This window comes from Cydia pomonella, chromosome 2 (genome assembly GCF_033807575.1).
Source record: "Cydia pomonella isolate Wapato2018A chromosome 2, ilCydPomo1, whole genome shotgun sequence".
Taxonomy (NCBI): domain Eukaryota; kingdom Metazoa; phylum Arthropoda; class Insecta; order Lepidoptera; family Tortricidae; genus Cydia; species Cydia pomonella.
Window position 1 is genome coordinate 12,948,576 of NC_084704.1, and position 23,544 is coordinate 12,972,119.

Below are 23,544 nucleotides of genomic sequence, written 5' to 3' on the forward strand. Positions count from 1 at the left end.
TTTGTTTATTAAGAATACCATAATAAAACGAACATTAAAAACAAATACCTCATATTGCAAATAAGAACAATATCCTCAATTATTGAACGTACGGAATGACAAATTCAGACAACTTCCATGCAAGAAGAATGAAAACAGTAGCATACCATGCAGCGCAAATGATGTTAATGAAGCGAAACTACGTACGATATAAGCTTACCTTCCCATCACCCAAGCTGATGCAATTAAAAGCTAAGTAACCTATGAGCTCTCTCCGGCTGCTCTTATCAGACTAACGTGTACAAGTCATGATCACAAGATAACGACCTTGTTTGCCAATGATATCATTAATGATAATGCTCTAGTGCCGTGTTCTGGTTTTCTGCTAATAAATCTGAATATTCTATTAGCAAAAATGAGGATAGCAATCAAATAAAACCCATATATAACAGTGTAACATATATTTTGATAATGAATTACAAATATCACGTTTAAGAATAAATAAACTAAATCGATACTAACGGGTCTACGCTAAAATGGTGTATTTGTATATAAATAGGAATATATTATACATGATGACAAAATGGGTACTAAAATATAACCCTGTATGCAGAGTAAGTCTAATCTACATTTTATTATTAATGAACTGTCTACTGGTAGGAATTAATGACATTTGAATTAAGACATGAAATGATTATTAGGTTTCAGTGTTTTGGACACTTTAATGATGATTAAGTACTACGGTTTTATAGTTTAAATTGTGAAGTGGTTGCAATATATTATTATAATAAAATTAATTACTGTTAATAGAATGTGGATAGGTTCTGTGCGAGATCAAGAGATCATATTTACTCAAAACTAGCCCATTTCGTATGTCTCTCATCACTCTTGCGTCAACAGCAATTTATGAGAAAATGAATGGACTAGTATAACCTAGGCCTCAATTAGGCACTGTTTTTAGCACTACAATCGCTTGAATTTAGTACAGTTTTCGTAACTACTTTATTATTAATGAACAAAATAGTTTTTCGTCTGTTGGGTTCGATGTTGCGTTTAGTCCGTTTCTGCCAGAATGGGTTAAAATCTTGTGAACTACTTACCGTGGCGTCTATGTTAGCTGTAACATCACGAGTGGTTTTCATGTTATTATCATTAAATGTTTGACTACGCGAGTTATTACATGGATCATGATTGACAGAGTCTTTAACTGAGCATTCGGATGTACACGTTACATCGGTGAAATTGTTAGTAAGCGTATGATTATCAGTTAATGTTTTTAGCATTTTAATGGAATTCTTTGGTGAAATGTTAGTAGTAGTAGTGATATTAGAGACAGTTACCATTGGCATGCTGTTGCGGTTAGTAGGTTCATTAGTAGCGCTAGTTTCCTTAAGGTTAGTATTGTTCCCAGCACCAGTATTTTTGTTGTTACATATTTCGTTTAAGTTGAGGTGAATAGTCATCTTGCCCTCGAACACCACCGTATCGCCCTCTGAGCCCGTGGAAACCGGTTCATTCAAACTTACACTAGTATCCTGATTATCCAAACTCTTAAGCGTATCTTCATCTTCCTTATCCATCTGAATTTCCGTCACTTCTTCAGTAACGCTAAGTTCCTCTGGTTGTGATACCGCTTGAAGATAGTTACTTGCGCTATCGGAATCTGCTTTGCTGATATCCTGAGCTTCCTCTTGTGAAATTTCTTCAATAACAATGTCTTCTGGTATCGATTGTATGGGTTCAGACATTCTTTCCATAGGTTCTTCAATTTTGATTGGCTCCAATGCTATCGCACCATCTTCATTAGAGGACTCGTATTCGGATATTTCAACCATCGGCTCTCCTATTGGAGAAGCTACTTGTGTTAAGTCTGCAATATCATCTGCCGGAGCAGAGTCTCTTGCGGTATGAATTCCACTATCTTCAGTTTCAATGTCACTCTGGGCAGTGTTGTTTTGCATATCAGCGCAATCAAAGTCTTCGAAACTTTGAACTCTTTCAAAAGAGCTGGGTGATGTTTGACCATTAATGTCTAGACTGTCAAGAGAACGACAGAAACTCTGCATTTGATTTTCAATACCTGTCAGACTGACCTTTAATGAGTTCTGCATGAGATTATCGTTAAAATCCTCTTCTTTGGCTACTGGTTTTTCTGTAACCATCATCTGTTCTTCTATCGATATCTTAGGTATTTCCTTGTTTTTAGCTGCGTCTAAACATGAAAGACGCTCTTTCAGACTCATAGAGACCTCTTTTACCTCGGTTTTGGTAATTTTTTCCTCTTCTGATGTTTGTGATTTGAGACTTGAGAGCCGTTCTTTCAAAGACTTGGCATTACCGAGGTCTCCATTTGAAAGTCTTTTAGCCTTATCAGGTTCTGTAGATGCAGACTTAACCTTTTCAAGGTTGGAAAGCCGTTCTTTTAGTGGTTTCACTTCTGTAGGTAACTTGTTCAGGTCACTCGTAGATTTTTGAATGTGTGTTTCTTCCGTGAATCTCTCTAAACTGGAAAGTCTTTCCTTAATTGACTTTTTATTTGCAAGATCAGGTAATTTTGGTTTGCTTTGTGACTCTTGTGAATTTTCTCTTTCGAACTGTTCTCTTCGTTTGTGTATATCTACCTTAGGTAGGTCTTTCTTCTGGTTATTATTATTTCGTTCGTCAGCTCTTTCCCTTTGGAACGAGGAAACTTTTTCCTCTATTTTGTTGCTGACTGTCGTTCTGATTCTGTTTAGGTCACCGTTGATTTTATCTGGGGACTTTTCTTTGGAATTGTTAACGACAGTTTTAACGATAGTGCTGTTGGTTTGGGATATTATTCGTGACTTGTAACCCTCGATAGCTCCTTCATAAGTATACTCTTCAGGTTCAGGGGAGCTGATAGTCATGGTCGTGCAGGTGTCGTATTCGTTAGCGCTGGAGCCCAGCTTGCGGTTATCGCAGTTCGACAAGTTGTCGACGTCTGAATGGTTCTTGTCCAAGTCCATTCCATCGCTCTGGAATTAATAAACGTTTAAATTACTTACTTTTAATGGTCTGTAGAAAACGAAACGACGGTATAGTATAGTAGGTTACAAAAAAAGTATTGGCAAATACTACAATAGTATGATATTCTCAAAATAGGTCGTACCTAGACCAAGATATCAGCAGCATTAGCAAAATTTTTGGTAAAGATGAAGATGGTTTTGAAGGCCGCGTACTTGCGGTTAAGCTGTTTGTGTCGCAGAGGTCGTGTCCTCTAGAGTACTTACAGCTAAGCTGTGTGTGTCGCAGTCCTCGCTGAGGCTGCTCTTGGTGCTTGAGGTGCCGATGCCGAGGTCGCTGAGATCGTGCCCATCATCCTCTGCGTACAGCGGGAGGGGCACCCGTCGTCTTCCCGCTCTGGTGACAAAGATAATCAATTATTAGTTATGTATGGAATATTGTTTTGAATTATAAGTTCGTTAAAGTAATGTGTGGTAAGATGACAGTTGTCCACGCTAAATTTAGCGTTAACTGGCCAATTTACATTCGTTCGACATAAGTACCTTAAAGTTGCTAAACAAAAACCTAACAGGTACTTTTTGACAAAGACGAAATAACGGGTACTTTTATATTTATATTTAGATAATAATATTATTGCGTAATTCAACACTGTCACAAACACAGAATGACTCGTTCTAGTGTCCAAGAAGTTAAGTTTAAATAAATATTAAAGGTCATATTTAATACAAGACTAGTCACGTCTGTTTGCTGTCAGTCAGCCGGAACAGGGGATTCCAAGACGTTGCGTTAATTTTACAAATAGTAGAGCCCAAGATTTCCGTTAATGTCATAGGTATAGGCACATTGTATAATTGCAAAGCTTAATATTGCTTAAAGATACGACGAAATAAATCTGGACCAGAGTTATGTTAAGCTTGTATACGACTTATTGATGCTTACAGATTTAGTATTATCTGTACAAATAAAAGCAAGACATCGCCTATGCCGTTGATACTGGTTGTACCGCAGAAAAGCTAACCCACCCACCTTGCGCAGGGTTTATTAAGCCCTACTAACTGACGTAAATCAAACTTAATATACATCGATATTGACTGTCAACCTTTCAAGGTGAATGTCAAATTAGAATATAATACCTGCCAGATAAACCGGCGGATCACGAAAGTGAAAACTTGACACGTGCTCACTTTCGCTGTCACACTTTCGGAAATTTGCATAGAAACTGACGAGTTTTTAACACGAGATGCAATGGGCATAATTAAATGATGTAATACTATGTAATGGTAAATAAACAGATATATATCAAACACAAGAATAAGTCGATTTAAGTTAGCACTTTGTGGTTTTGATTATTAGTTTATAACCAGCTGGAAATGTGTGGAATTATGATGGTTTCGTGCATTAATGCGTGCATCATATCATAGCCTCTAGTTATATGGTCAATATTTGTTATTTGGCATTGTGATCATCAAAAAAGTCTTGGAGGATTCTGCTCATAACGACCAGACCAAAATTTAATATTGTTGTCTCCACAAGTATATCTAATAATTAATTCGTTCAAATCAACCGCAAGTCGTGCGCTAACGCGAAGACCAATTCCGTCATATTTGAAAGCCATGGCTTGATTGGTTTGCGTATAGGCATTAAAACGTTACTTTTACCGCAGGTATTCAATTTAGCTACGCCTAGTGTCAAGACGTCATAGGTCAATCTATTACCCGACCTCTAACGCGTGCGTACCACGACAAGCGACATACGATTTCTTTTTTGAGTTATTTGCATTGTAGGAACTTCTAATCTATCCTACCGTAGACATATGTCACATTGCTTATTTATGCCCACTAAATGAACAAAAATAAACTATTGATATTCAAATTTAAATTAATGACATTAAATGTTCCTTTGCTCTGGCAACTGGTTACATTCTCTTAATTGCATTGAGCCTTTAGAAGTGAAGAATTGGGATGACCGTTTAATATGGTGATTGTTACTTATTCTGGATTTCCGTATCTGACAACTATTGTTTAAAGCATTACACACAGAACTACAAAATTAACAATGTAACAGCCAAAATAATAGATGAGATTCGATTTATTCGTTTTAGATTGTTTTCAATGGTCACTAATGCGAGTAATGAGTGTAATAAGACATAATTACTTTATTACGCTTGCTGTACTTGCAAACAGCTAAATGCTATTGATTTCCGTCGATAATTTAATTACTTTTGAGTTTTAGAGTTGTTCCTGTTTCGCAAAGCTAAACTGTGGAATGAACTGTCACTCGCGAAATTTCCGGACCGATACGACCTTTAAATCTTCAAAAAAAGAGCGTACTCCCATTATAGGCCGCACTTGCAATTCCCTGGTGTTGCAGCCGTTGCAGGTGCCGCCTGCTCGTTTGCCTCTATATCGTAAAAAAATAAGACACAAATGTTTTGTCTTGTCAATCAGATTATTTTGACTTTGTTTTTCATTGGTCCCTGAATTTTTGCAAGGTACTTATAATTATGCTTCCATTTATAAAATGGTACACCTAGTTAGAACCAGCATCATTTCACAGCCTTTATTTGGACCCACGCTGTGAGGTGGTGTAAGTATCTTCTGTTTTAGTGTTGTAGAAAATGTCAATAGCGCACAATACGAAATGTACAACGAGTTGTCCTAAAAAAAATCACAGTTCCATACATGAAGGTAACTGTACCTTCGTGTATTAAGAACGTAATAATTAAAAACTATAATACACGCAAGAATCAGAAAGTAACTAGCCAGTTTTTTACCCGACTAACAAACAGGCGAGGCTAATGTTGTTTACCTGTAACTGTAACGCGTGGCCAGCTTCTTAGTTGTGGGACTGATATTCGTAGCTTGTCATGGTTCATGTAACCAGTTAATATTTTGTTTTTATTGTACCGAACGCATTTCTACCTCTACCTACATATCACGAAGATCCACTTAGCCCAGCTCGTGCGCACACGCATCTGTTGCCTCATCCGAGTAATATTCCAATTTCTACCGGATCCTGGCGCTTATTCTGTAAGCGAGATTCTGAATGCGGTGCACCTTGACAGCTCGAAATATTCCTATCAGGCTACTGCGGGAGCCCTCGTTTCGTCCTATTAACATGTCACTGATATGATTATATACATACCTTTATTGTAACTTTTCTTAATGTTTGAGTTTGACTGAACAAGTCGAGTGAAAACCTGAGTTGTCCTTGCTTCCTTCACCTTTACATTGGCGGGTTTACCTAAGGGAGTATGTATCAGATTTTCTTGTTGTTATCAAATGTTTTTAGTTTATCACAAGTCTTAGGTGAAATATACGTTGGAGGTAAACTTTCTTGTTTTAGCAATGAACATATATTATATTACCAAATTGAACGGTCGAATAGTTCGTATTCAATTGATAAACAATAGCAAAACCGATGGAGTTAAGTCAAATAGCCAACTCACGTGAACTTCGTGCGTTCGACATCACGAATCAATTCCTTTGCATTTAATTCAGTTCTAAATTGCAAAAATCGTACTTAGGTAACAGGAAACTTTTCTCTCGGAATTGCATAAAAGCTAAAACTATAATGAAATTTACAAGCAATGTCAAAATTTAGTGTATTTTTAGGTATACATGACGTTCAGTACCCCTAGTGTAAATAAATTCGATTTCGAAACGTGACGTACGCGTTTGCGTTTAGTCTCATTTTGTATTGGATTTAGAAAGAGCGCGCCAAGCGGGACGTTTTGGAAACTCAAAATCCTATACAAAATGAGACTTAACGCAAACGCGTTCGTCACGTTATGATGTCGATCAAATTTACACTAGGGGTACAGGTGTCTAGTAGTTTTCTGCATACTATTTTATTTTTTAAAAACGAATTAACAACAAAGACCGCGTTTAAAAATCAAATGCATTCACTGCAAATCATAAAGCTATTAAGCAAAGAAACAGGTTCCTAAGTAAAAACTACCTGAAAAATATTATTTACACGTTCTTGCAACCGCAGTGCTAGCACGAATGTAATAGTAACATCGAAAAAACGTACGTGGCCGGGCAAACACGAGCCGACGGTAAATCGTGGATTTTTGCACGAATGCCCAATCGTGCGCATTCTTTACGTTTATTACATGGTAGTGTGAGTTACAAGCGAGAGCGATAGATATATGGACAACACAGAGATCACGATTATAACATGACCTGTGGTTTTCATAATAGACAAGAGGAGAGGCAATAGATACTGGTTATGCAAACTTCTAGCCTTCTATCTCAAATAAGCGCGATACCATTGCACTTTTTTATTTCTTACCTACTGCTCTTGTTACCGCCTGTTGCTACCTTTATTTACATTGTAAATCCGTTATTTAATGTTTCTCTTGTGGTGCAATACAGTGTATTTACTTACATACTTAAGTATTTGTTGTGTTAGAAGAAACTTAAAGCTGCGGGCCTATTCAACTTGTCTCAGTGACAAGTGTACCGTGGCTGTGTACTTACTTGTGACACTGTAGGTACTTATAGATCGACACTAAAGCAGCTATATGAATGTAACACTTACACCTGTAACTTTGACTGGTTGAATAGGCTTCCTGAACGATGATGAGAGCGTGCCGTTTACTTACCTTAAAACATGAAATCGCTACCGCTATTGAATTAATAGTTCCTAAACTAGTGGGAAACATGGGTCGTATTGTCTCTAGCCACACCACAGTCACATAATGTCGTGATTATGTCGCAATTTGTACCACGTGGGAACGAAATGTATGAAACGTATGTAGATAATGCTTAGGTGCAATTAGGTAGGGCAGGTAATGTACTCATTAAAGATAATATCATTATGATGTTACTTTTTCCCTGACTAAATATATTCGCAGTGTTATTTGTTATGTAGTGAACTATGCACCACAAGAAATAACATAGATGCCTATACAGCAATGATCTAACATCTAGCTGGTTAGAATCATAAGTAAAGAAAACAATCCAGCAACACAATACAAACAAACGACGAGAAAAATGTTCGCAAAACGAACAATTGACATACCTAACTAGCATTGATTACTCCAGAGCCCAAGCTGCGTAGCCACTTTTTGCCACCAACTGACTGTCAAGCGCATTCCAACTTAACAATTTATGGTGTTGATTTCTATGAAAGATTACTATTACTTATGAATCTCATTTACGACCACCTAATCATGCGAGCAATAGGGGTTATTTTAGTATAAGCTATCGGACAATGGTTAGGTAAAAAGTGATTGCTTTCGTGCTGCGATGATACAATGAAGAACAAAACACGGAGTATTTAACGATATCGAGATTGACTGATAAGCTAGAAACCTTAGCAATCTAAGAGCATTAAACAAAGCTATAGTAAATGCTAGTATCCACTTATCATTATCTATGTGCAAATATTAAACATAAAATTATGTTATTGAGATCATTATTATTAAATTTTAGATACCTCCAAGTCCAATGGCTGTCTGTCAGTTAGGTTACTGCGGTGGTTTTAAATCAGCAAGAGCTATTAGAATGCCACTATTCATTTGATTGTAGAGTATTTGAGTCCATAAACATTTTAATCAGGCCCATAAATGAGAGATGGGCGCAGCAGCTGGCGCAGGACAATAACCTGCGCAAGCGGCGATCAGCTTCTTAACTAGGTATGTTTGTACTCATTTCAGCAACATGATCTGGCATATTTTTGTTAAATCTGAATAGGTCTAGATATATTACAAACAATAAAATCCACATTACAATTTTAAATCGATTTGTGAAATAATAACTTTTTGCAAGTACTTTATTTAACACGTAAAAATAGGTTAGTCATCGTCGAAATAGGATTTGTAAATAATTTTAGTATTCCAAAATTGTGTAGGATTTTAAGAAACCAAACCTAGCTAGTTATTTGACAGCATCTTTGCACAAATACATAATCCATCCATCGTTATCCATGATGATGATCATGATCCATGATGATCATGATTTTCATAAAAATACGGACTCTAGAAAACTCATTGAACCCACTCTTTAGCCGCAACATCTTCGGTATCGGTCAGCTTTCACGCTTAGGGAACTGCACGAGACTATAGTTGTTTTAAATCGTCTTGTTTTTAATGTAGGGACATAGCATAGTACGAAAAAACTACCACATTAAACATGAAAGTACTGTTTGCATAGAAATGCTCCAGAAAAACTCATTGAACCCACTCGTCAGTCCTAAGATGCAACCAGTCGGCCGAGTCGGCTTTCTCGCTACCTCTAATTGGCGATGGCGAGGGACCGGCCGGGCAGGAAGCGCTGGGAAGACACCCGGGTTTTTTGCTACGCATATGAAGAGCCGAGGACACGCGACGTGCAGCTATACGCCGTTTAATACATATGATTTAGATTAGGTTGGATTGACCCTTGTTTGCACATGAATCATACTTATGTGGTCTGCCGTCGGTGAATCATCTGAAGAGTCCAGAAGAAATATGATGACAGTCCCTTTGAAGACAATGAATTGACTTGACATTTTAATTTTTTTATTAAATTAAAAAAAAATATTACAATTTAATATTAGTTATATGTATTTGTATAGTAATTTACGAGAACTTTAAAAAATGACCAATGAAATAAATATCTTTATTGGTATTGGAAAAATCTGTATGGCCAGTATCACTAAGATTATTATCTATCTATTAGACCTAATATAAGTTTATGTCAAAAAAAATTGCTTTCATTCTTGATATCTCATTGGCATAGAATCTGTATCTGTATATACCTATACAAGTATATAACAGTAAAGCTACAGATGGAAATAAGTATGCCTATATTCTCCTATAAATATCTCCTAAATATCCAGAGAGAGGTTATGTTTTATAGTGTAAGCGTGAAATTCTTTTTACGCACGTCACTTCTCCGTAATTATTACTTTACCCAGATAAGGAATACAATATGTAAGGATACATTAGGAATATGGTATGGTCGTAAGTGATTAGTAATTAAATGAAAAACCAAACTGAGATAGGAAGTAGTAGATCAGGAATCTAAATAGGGATGTCACTATCTTAGCTAGTTATTATAAGATCCCTATTTAGGATTAGGGTTCAATTATTGGTACAATGACATTGAAATACAAAGATTTTCGGTCGTTACCAATTTTACTCAATATTTATACCCTTTCTAGTCTAGTTTTCTACAAAGGAACACGCATTAGTAAATTTATATACAGCCTGTTTATTTAGTCTGCAATAATTTACAGGCTAAATATTATATATAGGTCATACTGAGCAACTTTTACTATGGAACCAACCCCGAAAACGCGAAAAAAGCATATATATTGCAGGGTACTAAATAAACAACCTGTATGTAAATACTTATGTATTTGTTAATTCTTGCAGATTTTGTCGTACCAAATGTTGAAATGTGATAAACTTAAGAATACTATTTTAATATATATCGGCATACTAGAGGACTTGTCGAGAAACTTCCTCCTTCGAACTGAGGTTTACAGCTTTTATCTCTAAAACTAGTAAAAGACTTAGTCTGGCGAATGTTGTCTGATAAAAATGTAAAACGCGGGAGAAAGTAGAAATCTTAATTAACTTGCAGATAGTTGTATCGCAGACGTCCACAACAGACTTATCAACGATGGCGACAGGACGAAATGGCGTCTTACTTAGTCGGGGTTCTAACCTAACATCCACTTCATTTTATTGTCATTACGCTGACTCGATTATTTACAAAATAAAATTAACGAAAAAAAAAAACAACAAAAATAATACGTATAAGTTTATTTCACTTTAGTGTAATTCATCATTTTCGGTTCGAAGATATTTATAACCCTAGCGACCTTAATTAGAAATGGCTATTGTATTACAATCTGGTAACCCGAAATCGGATATCGGAATAATGAAAAATGAAATGGGTCAAACACATTTTAGAAGATATTATGTACATACATATCCCGTTTTTCTTATTTGAGTCTCAAGTTCTGAAAAAACATATCCCGCCTGTAAAGGTGCCGCATTAAAATTCACTTAACTTTCCGATGTCTACAGGAAAGACGCGAACGAGTCGGAACACCTTATAAAAAAGGTCACTACTATGAACAATAAAATCAAAGTTAACAACTCTGGTACATACATAGATATCCCGTTTTTTTTTATTTGAGTCTCAAGTACTGAAAAAATGTATCCCGCCTGGTAGCGCGTAATACTTAGCTTTAGGTTCGCTTAACTTTGCGATGTCTACAGGAAAGTCGCGATTGAGTTTAAAAAAAAAATGTATATGACCCAAATATGGGATTCGACGCAGCAAGTGCAGTCATAAAGCTAAAACAGATGGTTTCGTTCCAATACTTTGTTTAGAACTGGCTCTACATATGCTGTATATATTACTAGGGCTGCGCAACTAAATAATATTATGCATTCACATTATGGTCTGGGCTATAACCGCGAAAATTGAATCTCTCTCTGTCATTCTAATTACGTCTTAGTGAGAGTAAAAGAGAAAGATCCCCGCAATTAGAAAATACCGGTTTTCGCTGAAAGCCCCCTGAAATCTAGTGAAATAAATATTGTTCAAAATTATAGTCATTAGAACTTATTTTAAAACCTAAATTTACTAGGTACCCTTCCGTGGAGCAGGAATTGGATGTTTTGGGAATGGGGTGTTTGGGGGAGGTTACCCAAACTGCCCAGAACCGGAGTCAGTGGAAAACTATGATTCAAACCCTGCATCCCAACAGAGGGTAACTAGATGAAAAGAAGAAGAAACGAACCTATTTTATTGCAATAACTGCGATCATTCATAGCAAAAAGAAAAAATACCCACCATTCATATAAATATAAGTATCAGTGCTTCGATCTCTCGCTGTAGTTGCGGAAATGTGATACATCAATCATTACGATTGCTATCTAATCTCAATACGCTTAACTTAATGTATTTAATGAATTGAATCGGCAGCCCTACCAATTAGTCTCAAGACAGGTTGTAATGCGACACTGCGCATACGGCTCCTGTTTCTGCACACAGCGGAGCTTGACAGCCTTTTACCTAAGATCTGGATGCGTATTCTGATAGTAATAACAGGTTATGAATACGATCTGTCAGTATCGAAAGTGACATGCCTTCAAGCAGAACTCAAAATAGTAACGTTTGTGATATAATTCGTAATACACTCTTGATTTTAACTTTAATGATTCATTATAATATACTATAATCTTAATGATAAACGATTTGGTTAGAGAGAAACCTTCAAGTTTAAAGATCGTGTTACTTCTTGAATAATAAAACAATTGATTCTATATACTATAATCATCAGATATGTGATAGGATTGGTGTGACTAAGAGATTTATAGCCCACCTTAGCTTTGACCAAATTAGGTCATTTCCTAGTTTCACCAATTAGGAATACAAATTGAACCATCCGGCCCATTGAATATTGAGATTGACTGCTTGTGCTTATCGCGGCTAAACAATATTTATGTAAAAACTGACAAAACTGTTTAGTCTTTCTAACATTACACCATCGACGTAAAAGTTCAAAGTATCCCAAAGAGTTTAATGGCAAGATAAAATGTACAACCCACACGGTCATGTAAACGCAAACAAATAAACCTAATAAGTACACTCGAAGACATAAAAACGTGACATCAATTGCCCAATAACAAGTCGTGATTTTTCATAAAACAAAAGTCAAGCGTGAGCCGTTCTTATGAAACAGCGCCCACACATTACATGTTCACGTTAAGGTACAAAGAGGATCATTCGTCAGAGCCCACGCGATGAGCATATAGGATGAAAAGCTATCTTTTTTATTGAGCGGTCGATAAGAATTGTCATTAAACGGGTAAGTACCGGCTGCACCTCTGTCAATGCAGGTTTGAGTTAGCACGAAGTTCCAAGTTAAGAGGAAAGGGGACGGCCGTTTCTCCATGAAAACGTAGTCCCCATTTTCCTCTCTGGATATTGACATGGAAAATAATTTTACATATTTTGATGTATATTAACCAACCTACGATTATTTGATTGTTGTAAAAATTAGGAGCGAAAAACAGATTTCATAAAAAAATTAATAATCAAACGTAGGGGCATAGCTGTGGTTGATATACAACAAATAGTTTCAAAATATTTTCAATAATGTTAATATCCAGAGAGGAAAATGAGGACTGCGTTTGTATGAAAAGGTGATTTCGCGCTGGTCCTCCATTTTGGGCTTAAGTAACATAAACTTTTTTTTTTCATTATCAATGCTTATTGCTAGATTACTTTTACAGTTGGATGAGGTTTATTTATTTCCCCTGTTTAGACACAGATTATATTCGTTGCGTTTAATTTGAACCATGACTGCTTTTCATATCATCAAGCAAATATAAAAGCTATGTAGCTGTAGGTACAGCGAGCTGTAAAAGTATAAACTCATTTTATAAATGGATTTCATTCATAGAGTGGGTATTTACTTTTGCAGCTTAGTGTACCTCGCTATGCCGTGCGGTCGGTGTGAACTCGAATACCCATTTATACAAACGGTACGTTTTATGGGATTCCCAACAAAAATAACCTATGTGGTGAGTGGGAATATCCATATTTTGCATATGGTAACAATTTGTTAAACCATTCAATCACTTGTTGGTATCAGCTCTCGGTTCTTACTGGGATTTTGACGACCGGTTTCGCCTAGTGGGTAGTGACCCTGCCTACGAAGCTGATGGTCCCGGGTTCAAATCCTGGTAAGGGCATTTATTCGTGTGATGAGCATGGATGTTTCTTCCTGAGTCATGGGTGTTTTCTATGTATCTGTATTTATAAATATTTATATATTATATATATCGTTGTCTAAGTACCCTCAACACAAGCCTTATTGAGTATACTGTTGGGACTTAGTCAATTTGTGTAATAATATCCTATAATATTTATTTATAATATTTATTTTGTGTTTTGATGCCAGTCTCTAATGTAGATTAACTAGTAATTATCACTGTAATAATAGATTGGATTTAGAGGTCTCTGGTAATTAATTAAACCAATACCTAAGAAGTAACATTTTATTTTGCAAATAAATAAATATTATAGGCACATTCTTAGACAAATTGACTAAGTCCCACAGTAAGCTCAAGAAGGCTTGTGATGTGGGTACTCACACAACGATATATATAATAAACAAATACTAAAATAAATGCCCTTACTAGGATTCGAACCCAGGACATTCATCAGGCTTAATAGGCAGGGTCACTATCCACTAGGCCAGACCGGTCGTCAAATTGTCTCATTTATGTAAATAAACCTGTATTTTTTCATGAACAATATCAACAAGCGTCGATGTTTATTACGAGCACAGATAACTGTTTACACTTGAGCCGTAAAACACTGTTGCTGACGCAAGCCGTCAGTCTATCAATCAATCAATAACACCTACGTAATCACGTTTACGGGGTGCAGACTGAAGGTCGAAAAGTGCAGCTAAAGTCATACATATATTATGTTTGAACATAATATTATGAGGTATTTGGACATAGGAGCTCCCATGTACGTGCTTAATCTACACGTAGCTAAAATGATTGCAAGTAACTTAAAGTGCTTTAGACATAGTAGCATTCCGTTTCAAATTCAAGTTCCAAATAATAAAATTTAATTTCCTAACGTTCTTTGTATCATTGAGAAATAACAAAACTTCTTCTACTTTGACAAATACACAAATACAAACTTCATAACGACCATAACCCTTCACGCATTTATAGTTGATCTACGACGTCATCCACGACGACGCGCAGATTTGTCAAATCTAACCTTTAATAACATGACAATACGAGTCAAAGCATACGTCTTCGTGAATGACATGATCTATAGATCCTAATAGATACCTAAATATCACAAGACTTAAGAGAAGAAAAAGTAACCGTCCTAAGAAAACATCTACGTATTTACAACAATTGTAGTAATTGCTAGAAAAAGGATGCTGTACCTCAACACGGCGTCGCAATTATGTTGTTAGTTTAAATGAATAAAATTTAATCGGGATGTTTTTTTAGGTGTTTAGCCTAAGTGAAGTGAACATACGCTTAGTCTAACATGCAGTCTCGATTTAACTGTGATTAAAGTACGAAATCTTGATCTGTAATTAATTAAACTAGCCGTTTCATTTTGTTTTTGGCGTTAGAATTTTTTCATTATACGTGTAAACTCTAACTCAAGGGACAGGACGTTTTTTGATGCTATGCATAGAGTTTTCGTTATATAGAGAGACATTAATACTAAATTAGGCCAACTTTATCAACTATAGCCAACAAATATCTACGTTATAGGGAGTGAATCGTAATCGTTATATGGAGTTTACACATATTACACGAAGAAATAAATTTCCTATACGAGAACGCGCGTAGGTATGTCATTACGTGCGTGCAACTGTCTAATATCGAATGCAGTAACAACAGCAACAAAAAGTAATAAAATAGAATACCAAGCTTCATAATAACTAAATCATAAGCCAGTTCAGTTCAGCAAAACTCTAGAATTATATCATATCGGCAGAACAGGATAGTTCCTCATGCCATATGGTCCGCTCTATGATTGTACCCCCATGTATGGGCTCTTGGGATAAATTGCACTATGGTTCAAGCACTGAACGAACGGCGATTATGCGTAGGCGTTACGTTAATAGATCGACCGTTAGATAGTGTCTATAGATTTATTAATATTTTACCAGCGGTGGCATCTTGGTTCCATTTTTATCACTTGTCACTATGCCCGTCACTTTCGCGATTACATACTTGTTAGGAGCCGACCATCTTAGCCATACAGGATTGTACATACAGAATGACAAACTACATTGATATAGCTGTAGGTAAGTATATAGTATATCTACCTACTTTTGATACATTAGCATTATGTCCAGCGCTATTGCCCGAAAAAAAAGGTTGTTTACGGTTGTTAAGTTATACTTAACGAGGCCAATGATGATCCCTATGATAGTTAATTTTTGTATTATGGAGTGACTGTCAATCAATGTCAAAAGACCGTAGTTCTGTAGAAAGCGATCAACTTTTTATTTTTGTCAAAGTGAAGTCCTTTGCCTCATAACAGTCATAACTTAGTGCATTTTGCCGCTTTTTGCATTGTAAAAAAAAAATTAGTTTATCGTTTTCTACGGTCAAATGTCTTTGAACTTTTTGGGTACTATAACACGTTTTTTATTCAGAAATGTAAAGATTCAGTAATAAAAACACTGTAAAAGACCCATTTCATCAGTTATTTTTTTATTAATGCTATCTAAAAGCAAATTGGAGGAACTGTAATACAGATCATCATTGGCCGTGTCAAGTATTGGTAATACTTAACTATTTTTGCTTTGAGTAAAAAATAAAACATAAGATAATTATACCTTTCATTATCTCATATCTAAGCATACTTGAATAGGTTAAGTAATATAGGTTCGGATAGTGGGTGTAGTTAATTTTAAAAACAAAAGAAAGAACGACGTGTCTGAACGGCCGATTTTATATCGGCCATTAAAAATTAACATACATCTGCATATGGCAGATGCACTATTAAAATGTTTGGTCTAATGAACGTGGGTGGTTTTACTGCTTTGCATTGTTGCAAATGTACTTGAGAACCTTGATTGGAGAGGTTTGATACAAGCTGTCGTTCATTAATCAAGTGTACGTCTTTGTAAACCACCTTGGAATCAGTGTAGGTAGTTCATCAGAAAAGTTATTTAAGTATTGTAAACCAACTTACTTCTTGTACCTACTCGTATATATCGTACAAGCATTACCTTGTATATATTTAGTACTAAGGATAAAAAAATGTGAGCAAAATCTGTTAAATGCATGCCGTGTTTTCCTGTAATTGGGTGAATACTCAAGCAATCTTATTTTATAACTTGTCATTTATAAGTATTTTTTGTATTTTACCTTTTGGCAAACCTAAAGAAAAAAAGGTATATTCGCCTCACACTGACATAGAAGTACCTATGTTGTCAAGTCCCATTTCTTAGTGTAAAAAATAATTAAAAATCTGGACAGGATTGTGTTGTGACGTATAACTTACCAATCGAGTTATGTCAGTAGAAAAAGGCGGGAAACTTGAATAATGCAAGCGCAAAGGATCGATTTGATTCCATTTTTTTATTTCACGCATTTTTCTACTGACAATATTGGCTTGTCAGAGAACATATTCCATTAGCAAGCGTTGTACATAAAATGAAATGACAAAACAACATCTTAAACCATTCTGCCTCTTCCTGGACCACAGTGCAACAACGAATAAGGTCGGGGCTCGGAGCTTGGTCTTTAAACGGAGCATTAAACTCGGAATAGATCAGCGCAGCTACGTAACCTGGTGAACGGTGATTTATTGTCTACAACTTTTTAATGCCGTTTGGAAATTTAGTTTCGCCATTCCTATTTGAAATTAATCATAAGTCCTAGTATGGTCTGATCAATTTCCTTTGCTATCAACCTCCATAATTCAATAGAGGTATATACGTTTTTGGTCTGCTCCAATCCAACACATATTACAACTTTAAACATAAGGATACTTATGACGTGATTAAGTCGCTGTTTTTGCTGTCATGAAATTTGGTGGGCGTTTCAACTTAATTTAAGAAATTTTCTTTAGTCCAACTTGTAAGTTCTATATATTTAATCCTTCGGTATGATATATGGTACTTCTCATAGGCTGCTTAGAGATAAATAATTTTACAGCGCCGTCAGGTCACACTTATTTTTGTGCTATCGTAAATTACAAAAACTCGTAAAATAGAGGTGGCTCCAGAGGACGTCAATTCACGATCACCCCTATATGAAAATTAGTAGCAAAATATTTTAAGCAGTAAGATTTTTACAGGAACTCCGAGTATAGCACATAATTACGTCGCGCAGTGAAAGTGTTGTCCTATGTTATCAGGGATCGGTGCTCGCGCAGCCCGCAGCGCCTAATCATAGTATTTGCCGAGAAAGTGATCTATCTGTGCTGTGTGTTTGACTGTGTGTCTGTGGTTGTAGTGTTAGCTAGAATCACCCTGCAGCTGAGAGCAGATAATTTGATAATTCGCGAAGCAATTGTTAAATGTAGTATGTTTAGTTTTTATAGTTGCCCAATTTCACAGTAGATGTCGCTGATCTATCGGCTACTTCACGCTATTAAGATTTTTCTACAGCCCCTTATAAGGTAAATTTGGTTTCGGAATAAATGAGTATTAAGTTGTCAAGTGAAGTGTTTCATTACAAAAGGTAGGAAGTGCAGTGCAGTGTAGGGAGTGAACATTGGTCCTTCGGAACCTAGGATAATCGTGAGTACAGTGACAGTGGAAATGTGAAGTGTCAAAGACTTAGTCAATTTTCGCGGTAACACACACTTAGAATATTTCGTGTGAAAAAAGACATAGTGCAATTTCGAGTGAATTTAGGACTTAGAGATATACCGTCGAAAAAACACTTAGAATAATTTGTTTAAATTTTGGACTTAGTCGATTTTGTGAATTCTTGGACTTAGCGTAATTTCGGTTGAAAAAACACTTTGAAAAATTGTGTTCAAAAATAAACTTAGAATCAAATAGACTTTGAAATCTGTCATTCACTTAGCAAATTTTAAAACAATAATGGCTAACATAGCATCACAAGAAGAACTTTTTAGTCAGATTAAAAGACTTCACACTAATCACAAGAAAACTTCGTCAACGCGTTATACAGCAAGTTACTTGAAAATACGGATAGAGTCGCTTGAAGAATACTGGAATCAATTCCTTGCTGAACACCGAGAAATTCTTAAGTCTTCAGTAAGCGTTGAAGAGAAAAAGGAACTGAAAGCACTCTATAATGATTTTGAAGATTTCTATATGGAGTTCAAGACTAGTTTATTGGAATTGACGGAATCTGTCACAATACAAGAAGGTGCCTCACCTCAAGTGCCTCATGCATCTCAACCTCAAGTTGTCACAAACAACAACTTATGCTTCAATTGCCTTGTCAAAGGACATTCCATACGGAATTGTAGACAAGTCACAACATGTAGAACCTGTAATCGCAAACACCATACGCTTTTACACCACCAGAGTATAACTGCGAATACAGTCACTATGGAGACACCCACAGAACCTGATGACACACAAACCAAGCAACTCACAAGTCTGAAGGTCTCACAAAGAGGAAAACAAGTGATATTAGCCACAGCACAGATATGCTTGAAAGATAGCAGTGGTTCTCTCGTACAACTCAGAGCCCTTATTGACCAAGGCTCACAAGGAACCTTCATTACGGAGTCTGCAGTGCAACTACTGCGACTAAAGAAGACTTTGCAGCCAGCTAATATCACAGGTCTCGAAGATCAAGCATCATTGCCACGACACGTCGTTAACTTAGATATTTACTCACCGATAGATACTCACTATATAATGCAAGTTAACGCTCACGTACTCTCGAAGATAAATGGTTGGTTACCCTCAAAGGAGTTTGACATCTCACAATGGCCTGCCCTGTCCCAATTGCAACTAGCGGATCCTCACATGCAATCGCCGGGACCTATTGATGTTCTACTGGGCGCCGAGGTCTATGCATTTATTTTGCTAGACGGACTTCACAAATATAACGATGACAAGCTTATAGCACAAAACTCGAAACTCGGATGGTTTGTCTCTGGAGCATCTAAATCACGAAGTGATCTGCCACCTCACAATATTGTAGCTCACCACGCACTCATCGAGGTAGATCAACTCCTACGCAAATTCTGGGAGACTGAAGAGTACAAGCCACATGAGAAACCGATAACACATCTTGAAAAACAATGTGAAGAGCACTATAAAGAAACCCACTATAGACAAGATGATGGACGGTATGTCGTACGATTACCTTTTAAAGATGATCACGAAAATAACTTAGGCGACTCTCGACAGATCGCACTACAGAGACTAATGCACATGGAGAAAAGATTCGCAAACAAGCCTAAATTTCAGAAGGATTATGCGGACTTCATCGATCAATATCAGAAGCTGAATCATCTAGAAGATGTAGACCCACAACATAAGCCAACTCACAAAGTCTACCATCTCCCCCACCACGCTGTGATAAGAGAATCCAGCAGCACAACAAAGCTTCGCGTGGTCTTTGATGGAACTGCACAGCCGTCAAATGGCTCATCTTTGAACGACGAGTTACTTATTGGACCATCACTATTACAAGACTTGCGAGATCTCATTGTTCGTTGGCGTACTCACAAGATTTGTCTGCTTGCTGACGTAAAGCAAATGTATCGCCAGATACTCGTCGCTAAAGAAGATGTTGACTATCAGCGCATACTGTGGCGCTCATCTCCACAAGATGAAATCGTCGAGAAACGTTTGTTAACTGTGACATATGGTACGTCATGTGCTCCGTTCCTCGCTATTCGCACATTGAAGCAGCTTGCACAAGACGAAAAAGAGCAATTCCCAGACTTAGTTGAAATTATAAGTAATGACTTTTATATGGATGACTTACTCACTGGTGCGAATGACGTGGAACAAGCAACTAAGTTACAGAGTCGTATCACACAAGCTATGGCAAAAGGAAATTTTGAAATGCACAAATGGGCATCCAACTGTCCTGACGTGTTGAAAAATATTCCTAGTTCGGAAAAAACTAATCAACCAAGTGTCGAGATTAAGCTTGATGATACCATCAAAGCTTTAGGTATCAAATGGAACTCACATCACGATGTCTTCGAACTTAAGGTAGATATTTCGGAACCCACAGAACGCTTCACCAAAACGTCAGTACTGTCGGACATAGCTAAATCATATGACCCTTTAGGTTTTTTAGGGCCTGTGATTATCACTGCAAAAATGTTTTTGCAAAAACTTTGGTTGAGTGGTATTGGTTGGACAGATGAACTTCCTCTCGAACTTGCCACAGAGTGGTCAAGCTACAGGGACCAGCTCTGTCACATGCCAATCTTGTATTTAGATCGTTGGGTTCACACACAATTTGACGGCAAGGAAAGAGTGGAAATTCACGGGTTCAGTGATGCCTCTTGTTTAGCTTAAGCTGCTGTTGTTTACTTGCGAGTTATCACGCCCCACGGAATCTACGTGTCACTTGTCATTGCTAAAACAAAAGTGGCACCAGTAAAACAAGTCTCCGTCCCACGATTGGAACTGTGTGGCGCGGTATTGCTCTCGAAGTTACTCAAAGATGTTCAGCACAGTCTTCGTTTGCCCGAAGAATCTGTATTTGCGTGGACAGATTCAATGATTGTCTTAGCGTGGCTTCGAAGAAACCCTAGCACTTTGAAAACGTACGTAGCTAATAGAGTCACTGAGATTGTTAATAATGTAAGTAGTGGCCGGTGGCACCACATAAAATCGGCAGAAAACCCTGCAGACGTTGCGTCGCGTGGCATTCGTCCCGATCTGTTTAAAGACTGCGAGTTGTGGTGGCGCGGACCAACTGTACTTCACCAAAAGAATGATTTTGATAACTGTCGCTCACTTTCTCTCGACATACCAACAACACAACTAGAAGCCAAAGAAAATTCGAAAGGAAATGATAGTAAGATAGTAGCACTTCAAGCTGGTGTATCGAATGAGAGTGATGATCGACTTACATATTTGGCTAGATACTCTACTCTGACAAAATTGATTCGCGTTACAGCATACTTATTGCGATTTGTAAAGCTGTGTAAAGCACATATTGATGTAAAAAATAATCAGATAGTTCCTGAGATTTTTCCTCAGCATCTTACAGTTACCGAATTGAGATATGCCACAAAAGTTTGCATTCGACTCTCTCAGGAGTTTTGGTTTCAGGAAGAGTTACGAATGCTGAGAAAAGGCCAAAGGCTTCCGAAATCTGATGTTTTGACCCCACTTGCCCCGTTTTATAGACGAAAATGGCATTATTCGAGTTACTGGTCGCATACGTAATGCAAATGTTAATTTTGATACAAAGTCACCTGTCGTTCTAACCTCGAAATGTCACTTAGCTGTTTTGATTGTGAATGATGCTCATATTCATTGTTTGCACTGACTCTGAATGGAATTCGTTGCAAATACTGGATAATCGGTGCTAAAAATTTAGTTAGGAAAGTTGTTGATAAATGCATCCCTTGTTTCAAACAGTCTGCAACACCGATCAATCAATTGATGGGTCAGTTACCTGCGTGTCGTGTAACGCCAGATAAGCCCTTCCGTAAAAGTGGAGTGGATTTTGCTGGTCCAGTCCAGTTAAAATTGTACCCAGGTAGATGTCAACGTACATGTAAAGCCTACATTGCTTTGTTTGTTTGCACCGTGACCAAGGCCATTCATTTAGAACTTGTGAGTGACTTGTCCACGGCTGCTTTTATTGCCGCCTTTCGTCGTTTCACTTCTAGACGCGGTCATTGTAGTGATCTGTGGAGCGACTGTGGTACCAACTTCATCGGAGCGTCTAAAGAGCTTGACACCATGTTTAGGAATAGGAACTCAGAAGTAGTTGGAGAAATATGTGAGATTTTGGCAAATGACCAAACTACATGGCACTTTATTCCTCCTGGCTCACCACATTTTGGTGGACTCTGGGAAGCCGGCGTGAAGTCGATCAAGTCTCACCTTAAGCGTGTAATCGGACAAACTCTTCTCACGTTCGAAGAGTATTCTACACTGTTGACTCAAGTGGAGTCTTGTGTAAATTCTCGGCCACTAACTCCCATCAGTAATTCTATTGATGATGCTTCTCCAATTACACCGGGACATTTTCTTATAGGCGAAGCTCCTATCACTGTTCCGGAAGAAAGTCTCGCCACTGTGCCAGTATCCCGTTTGGATCGGTGGCAATTGCTCCAAAGGATGTTGCAATCGCTTTGGACTCGTTGGAGTTCTGAGTATTTAACAACACTACAAAACCGGTATAAATGGACCGTTACTAATCCTGATCCTGATATTGGAACAGTAGTTTTGGTCAAGGATGAAAGACTCCCTCCCGGAAAGTGGTTGTTAGGTCGTATAATAGATAAGCATCCTGGTAGAGATGGTTTAACACGAGTGGTTACGTTGAAATTAAAGAATGGTACTTTTCGAAGACCCATTGCTAAAATTTGCCCTCTACCTCTGGATCCTTAACTATCTGTTAAGAAGTTTAATGTGTTTTAGTTTTGAAGAATAGCTCTATTTGAGTTTCACTATGTAATTTAACCTTATTATTATTGATTCATGTTTTCACGTGCTGTTTACTTCACTATTCTTGGTTTGTTTTATTTACATGGATCTTTATGAAGGACAAGTCGTCCTTGGGGGCCGATAATGTTAAATGTAGTATGTTTAGTTTTTATAGTTGCCCAATTTCACAGTAGATGTCGCTGATCTATCGGCTACTTCACGCTATTAAGATTTTTCTACAGCCCCTTATAAGGTAAATTTGGTTTCGGAATAAATGAGTATTAAGTTGTCAAGTGAAGTGTTTCATTACAAAAGGTAGGAAGTGCAGTGCAGTGTAGGGAGTGAACAGCAATTGTATTCAATTGTTTACAATCAATCACAGTGTAACTCAGTGTAAGATGTAACGACAGAGTATATTCGATTCATCGTGTGTAACGTAACGTGGCTATAATATGGCTATAGTCTGCTGTATGACATATTTGGGAACCGGTGTTTTTTTTA

General features: G+C 37.1%; 1 protein-coding gene across 4 annotated transcripts in view; it reads right to left on the reverse strand.

Annotated features, from left to right (window-relative positions):
- LOC133534426 (LIM domain only protein 7) overlaps window positions 1-23,544 on the reverse strand; it is a 204,097-nt gene that overhangs the window by 10,598 nt on the left and 169,955 nt on the right. For 3 of the 4 annotated variants that reach the window (XM_061873533.1, XM_061873531.1, XM_061873532.1), the window contains 2 exons: window positions 3,231-3,360; window positions 1,320-2,975 (listed from right to left, as the gene is read on the reverse strand). In XM_061873533.1, the coding sequence (XP_061729517.1) occupies window positions 1,320-2,975; window positions 3,231-3,360 (1,786 nt within the window). The remainder of the gene's footprint in view (window positions 1-1,319; window positions 2,976-3,230; window positions 3,361-23,544) is intronic. The other variant, XM_061873534.1, reaches the window with a different exon arrangement.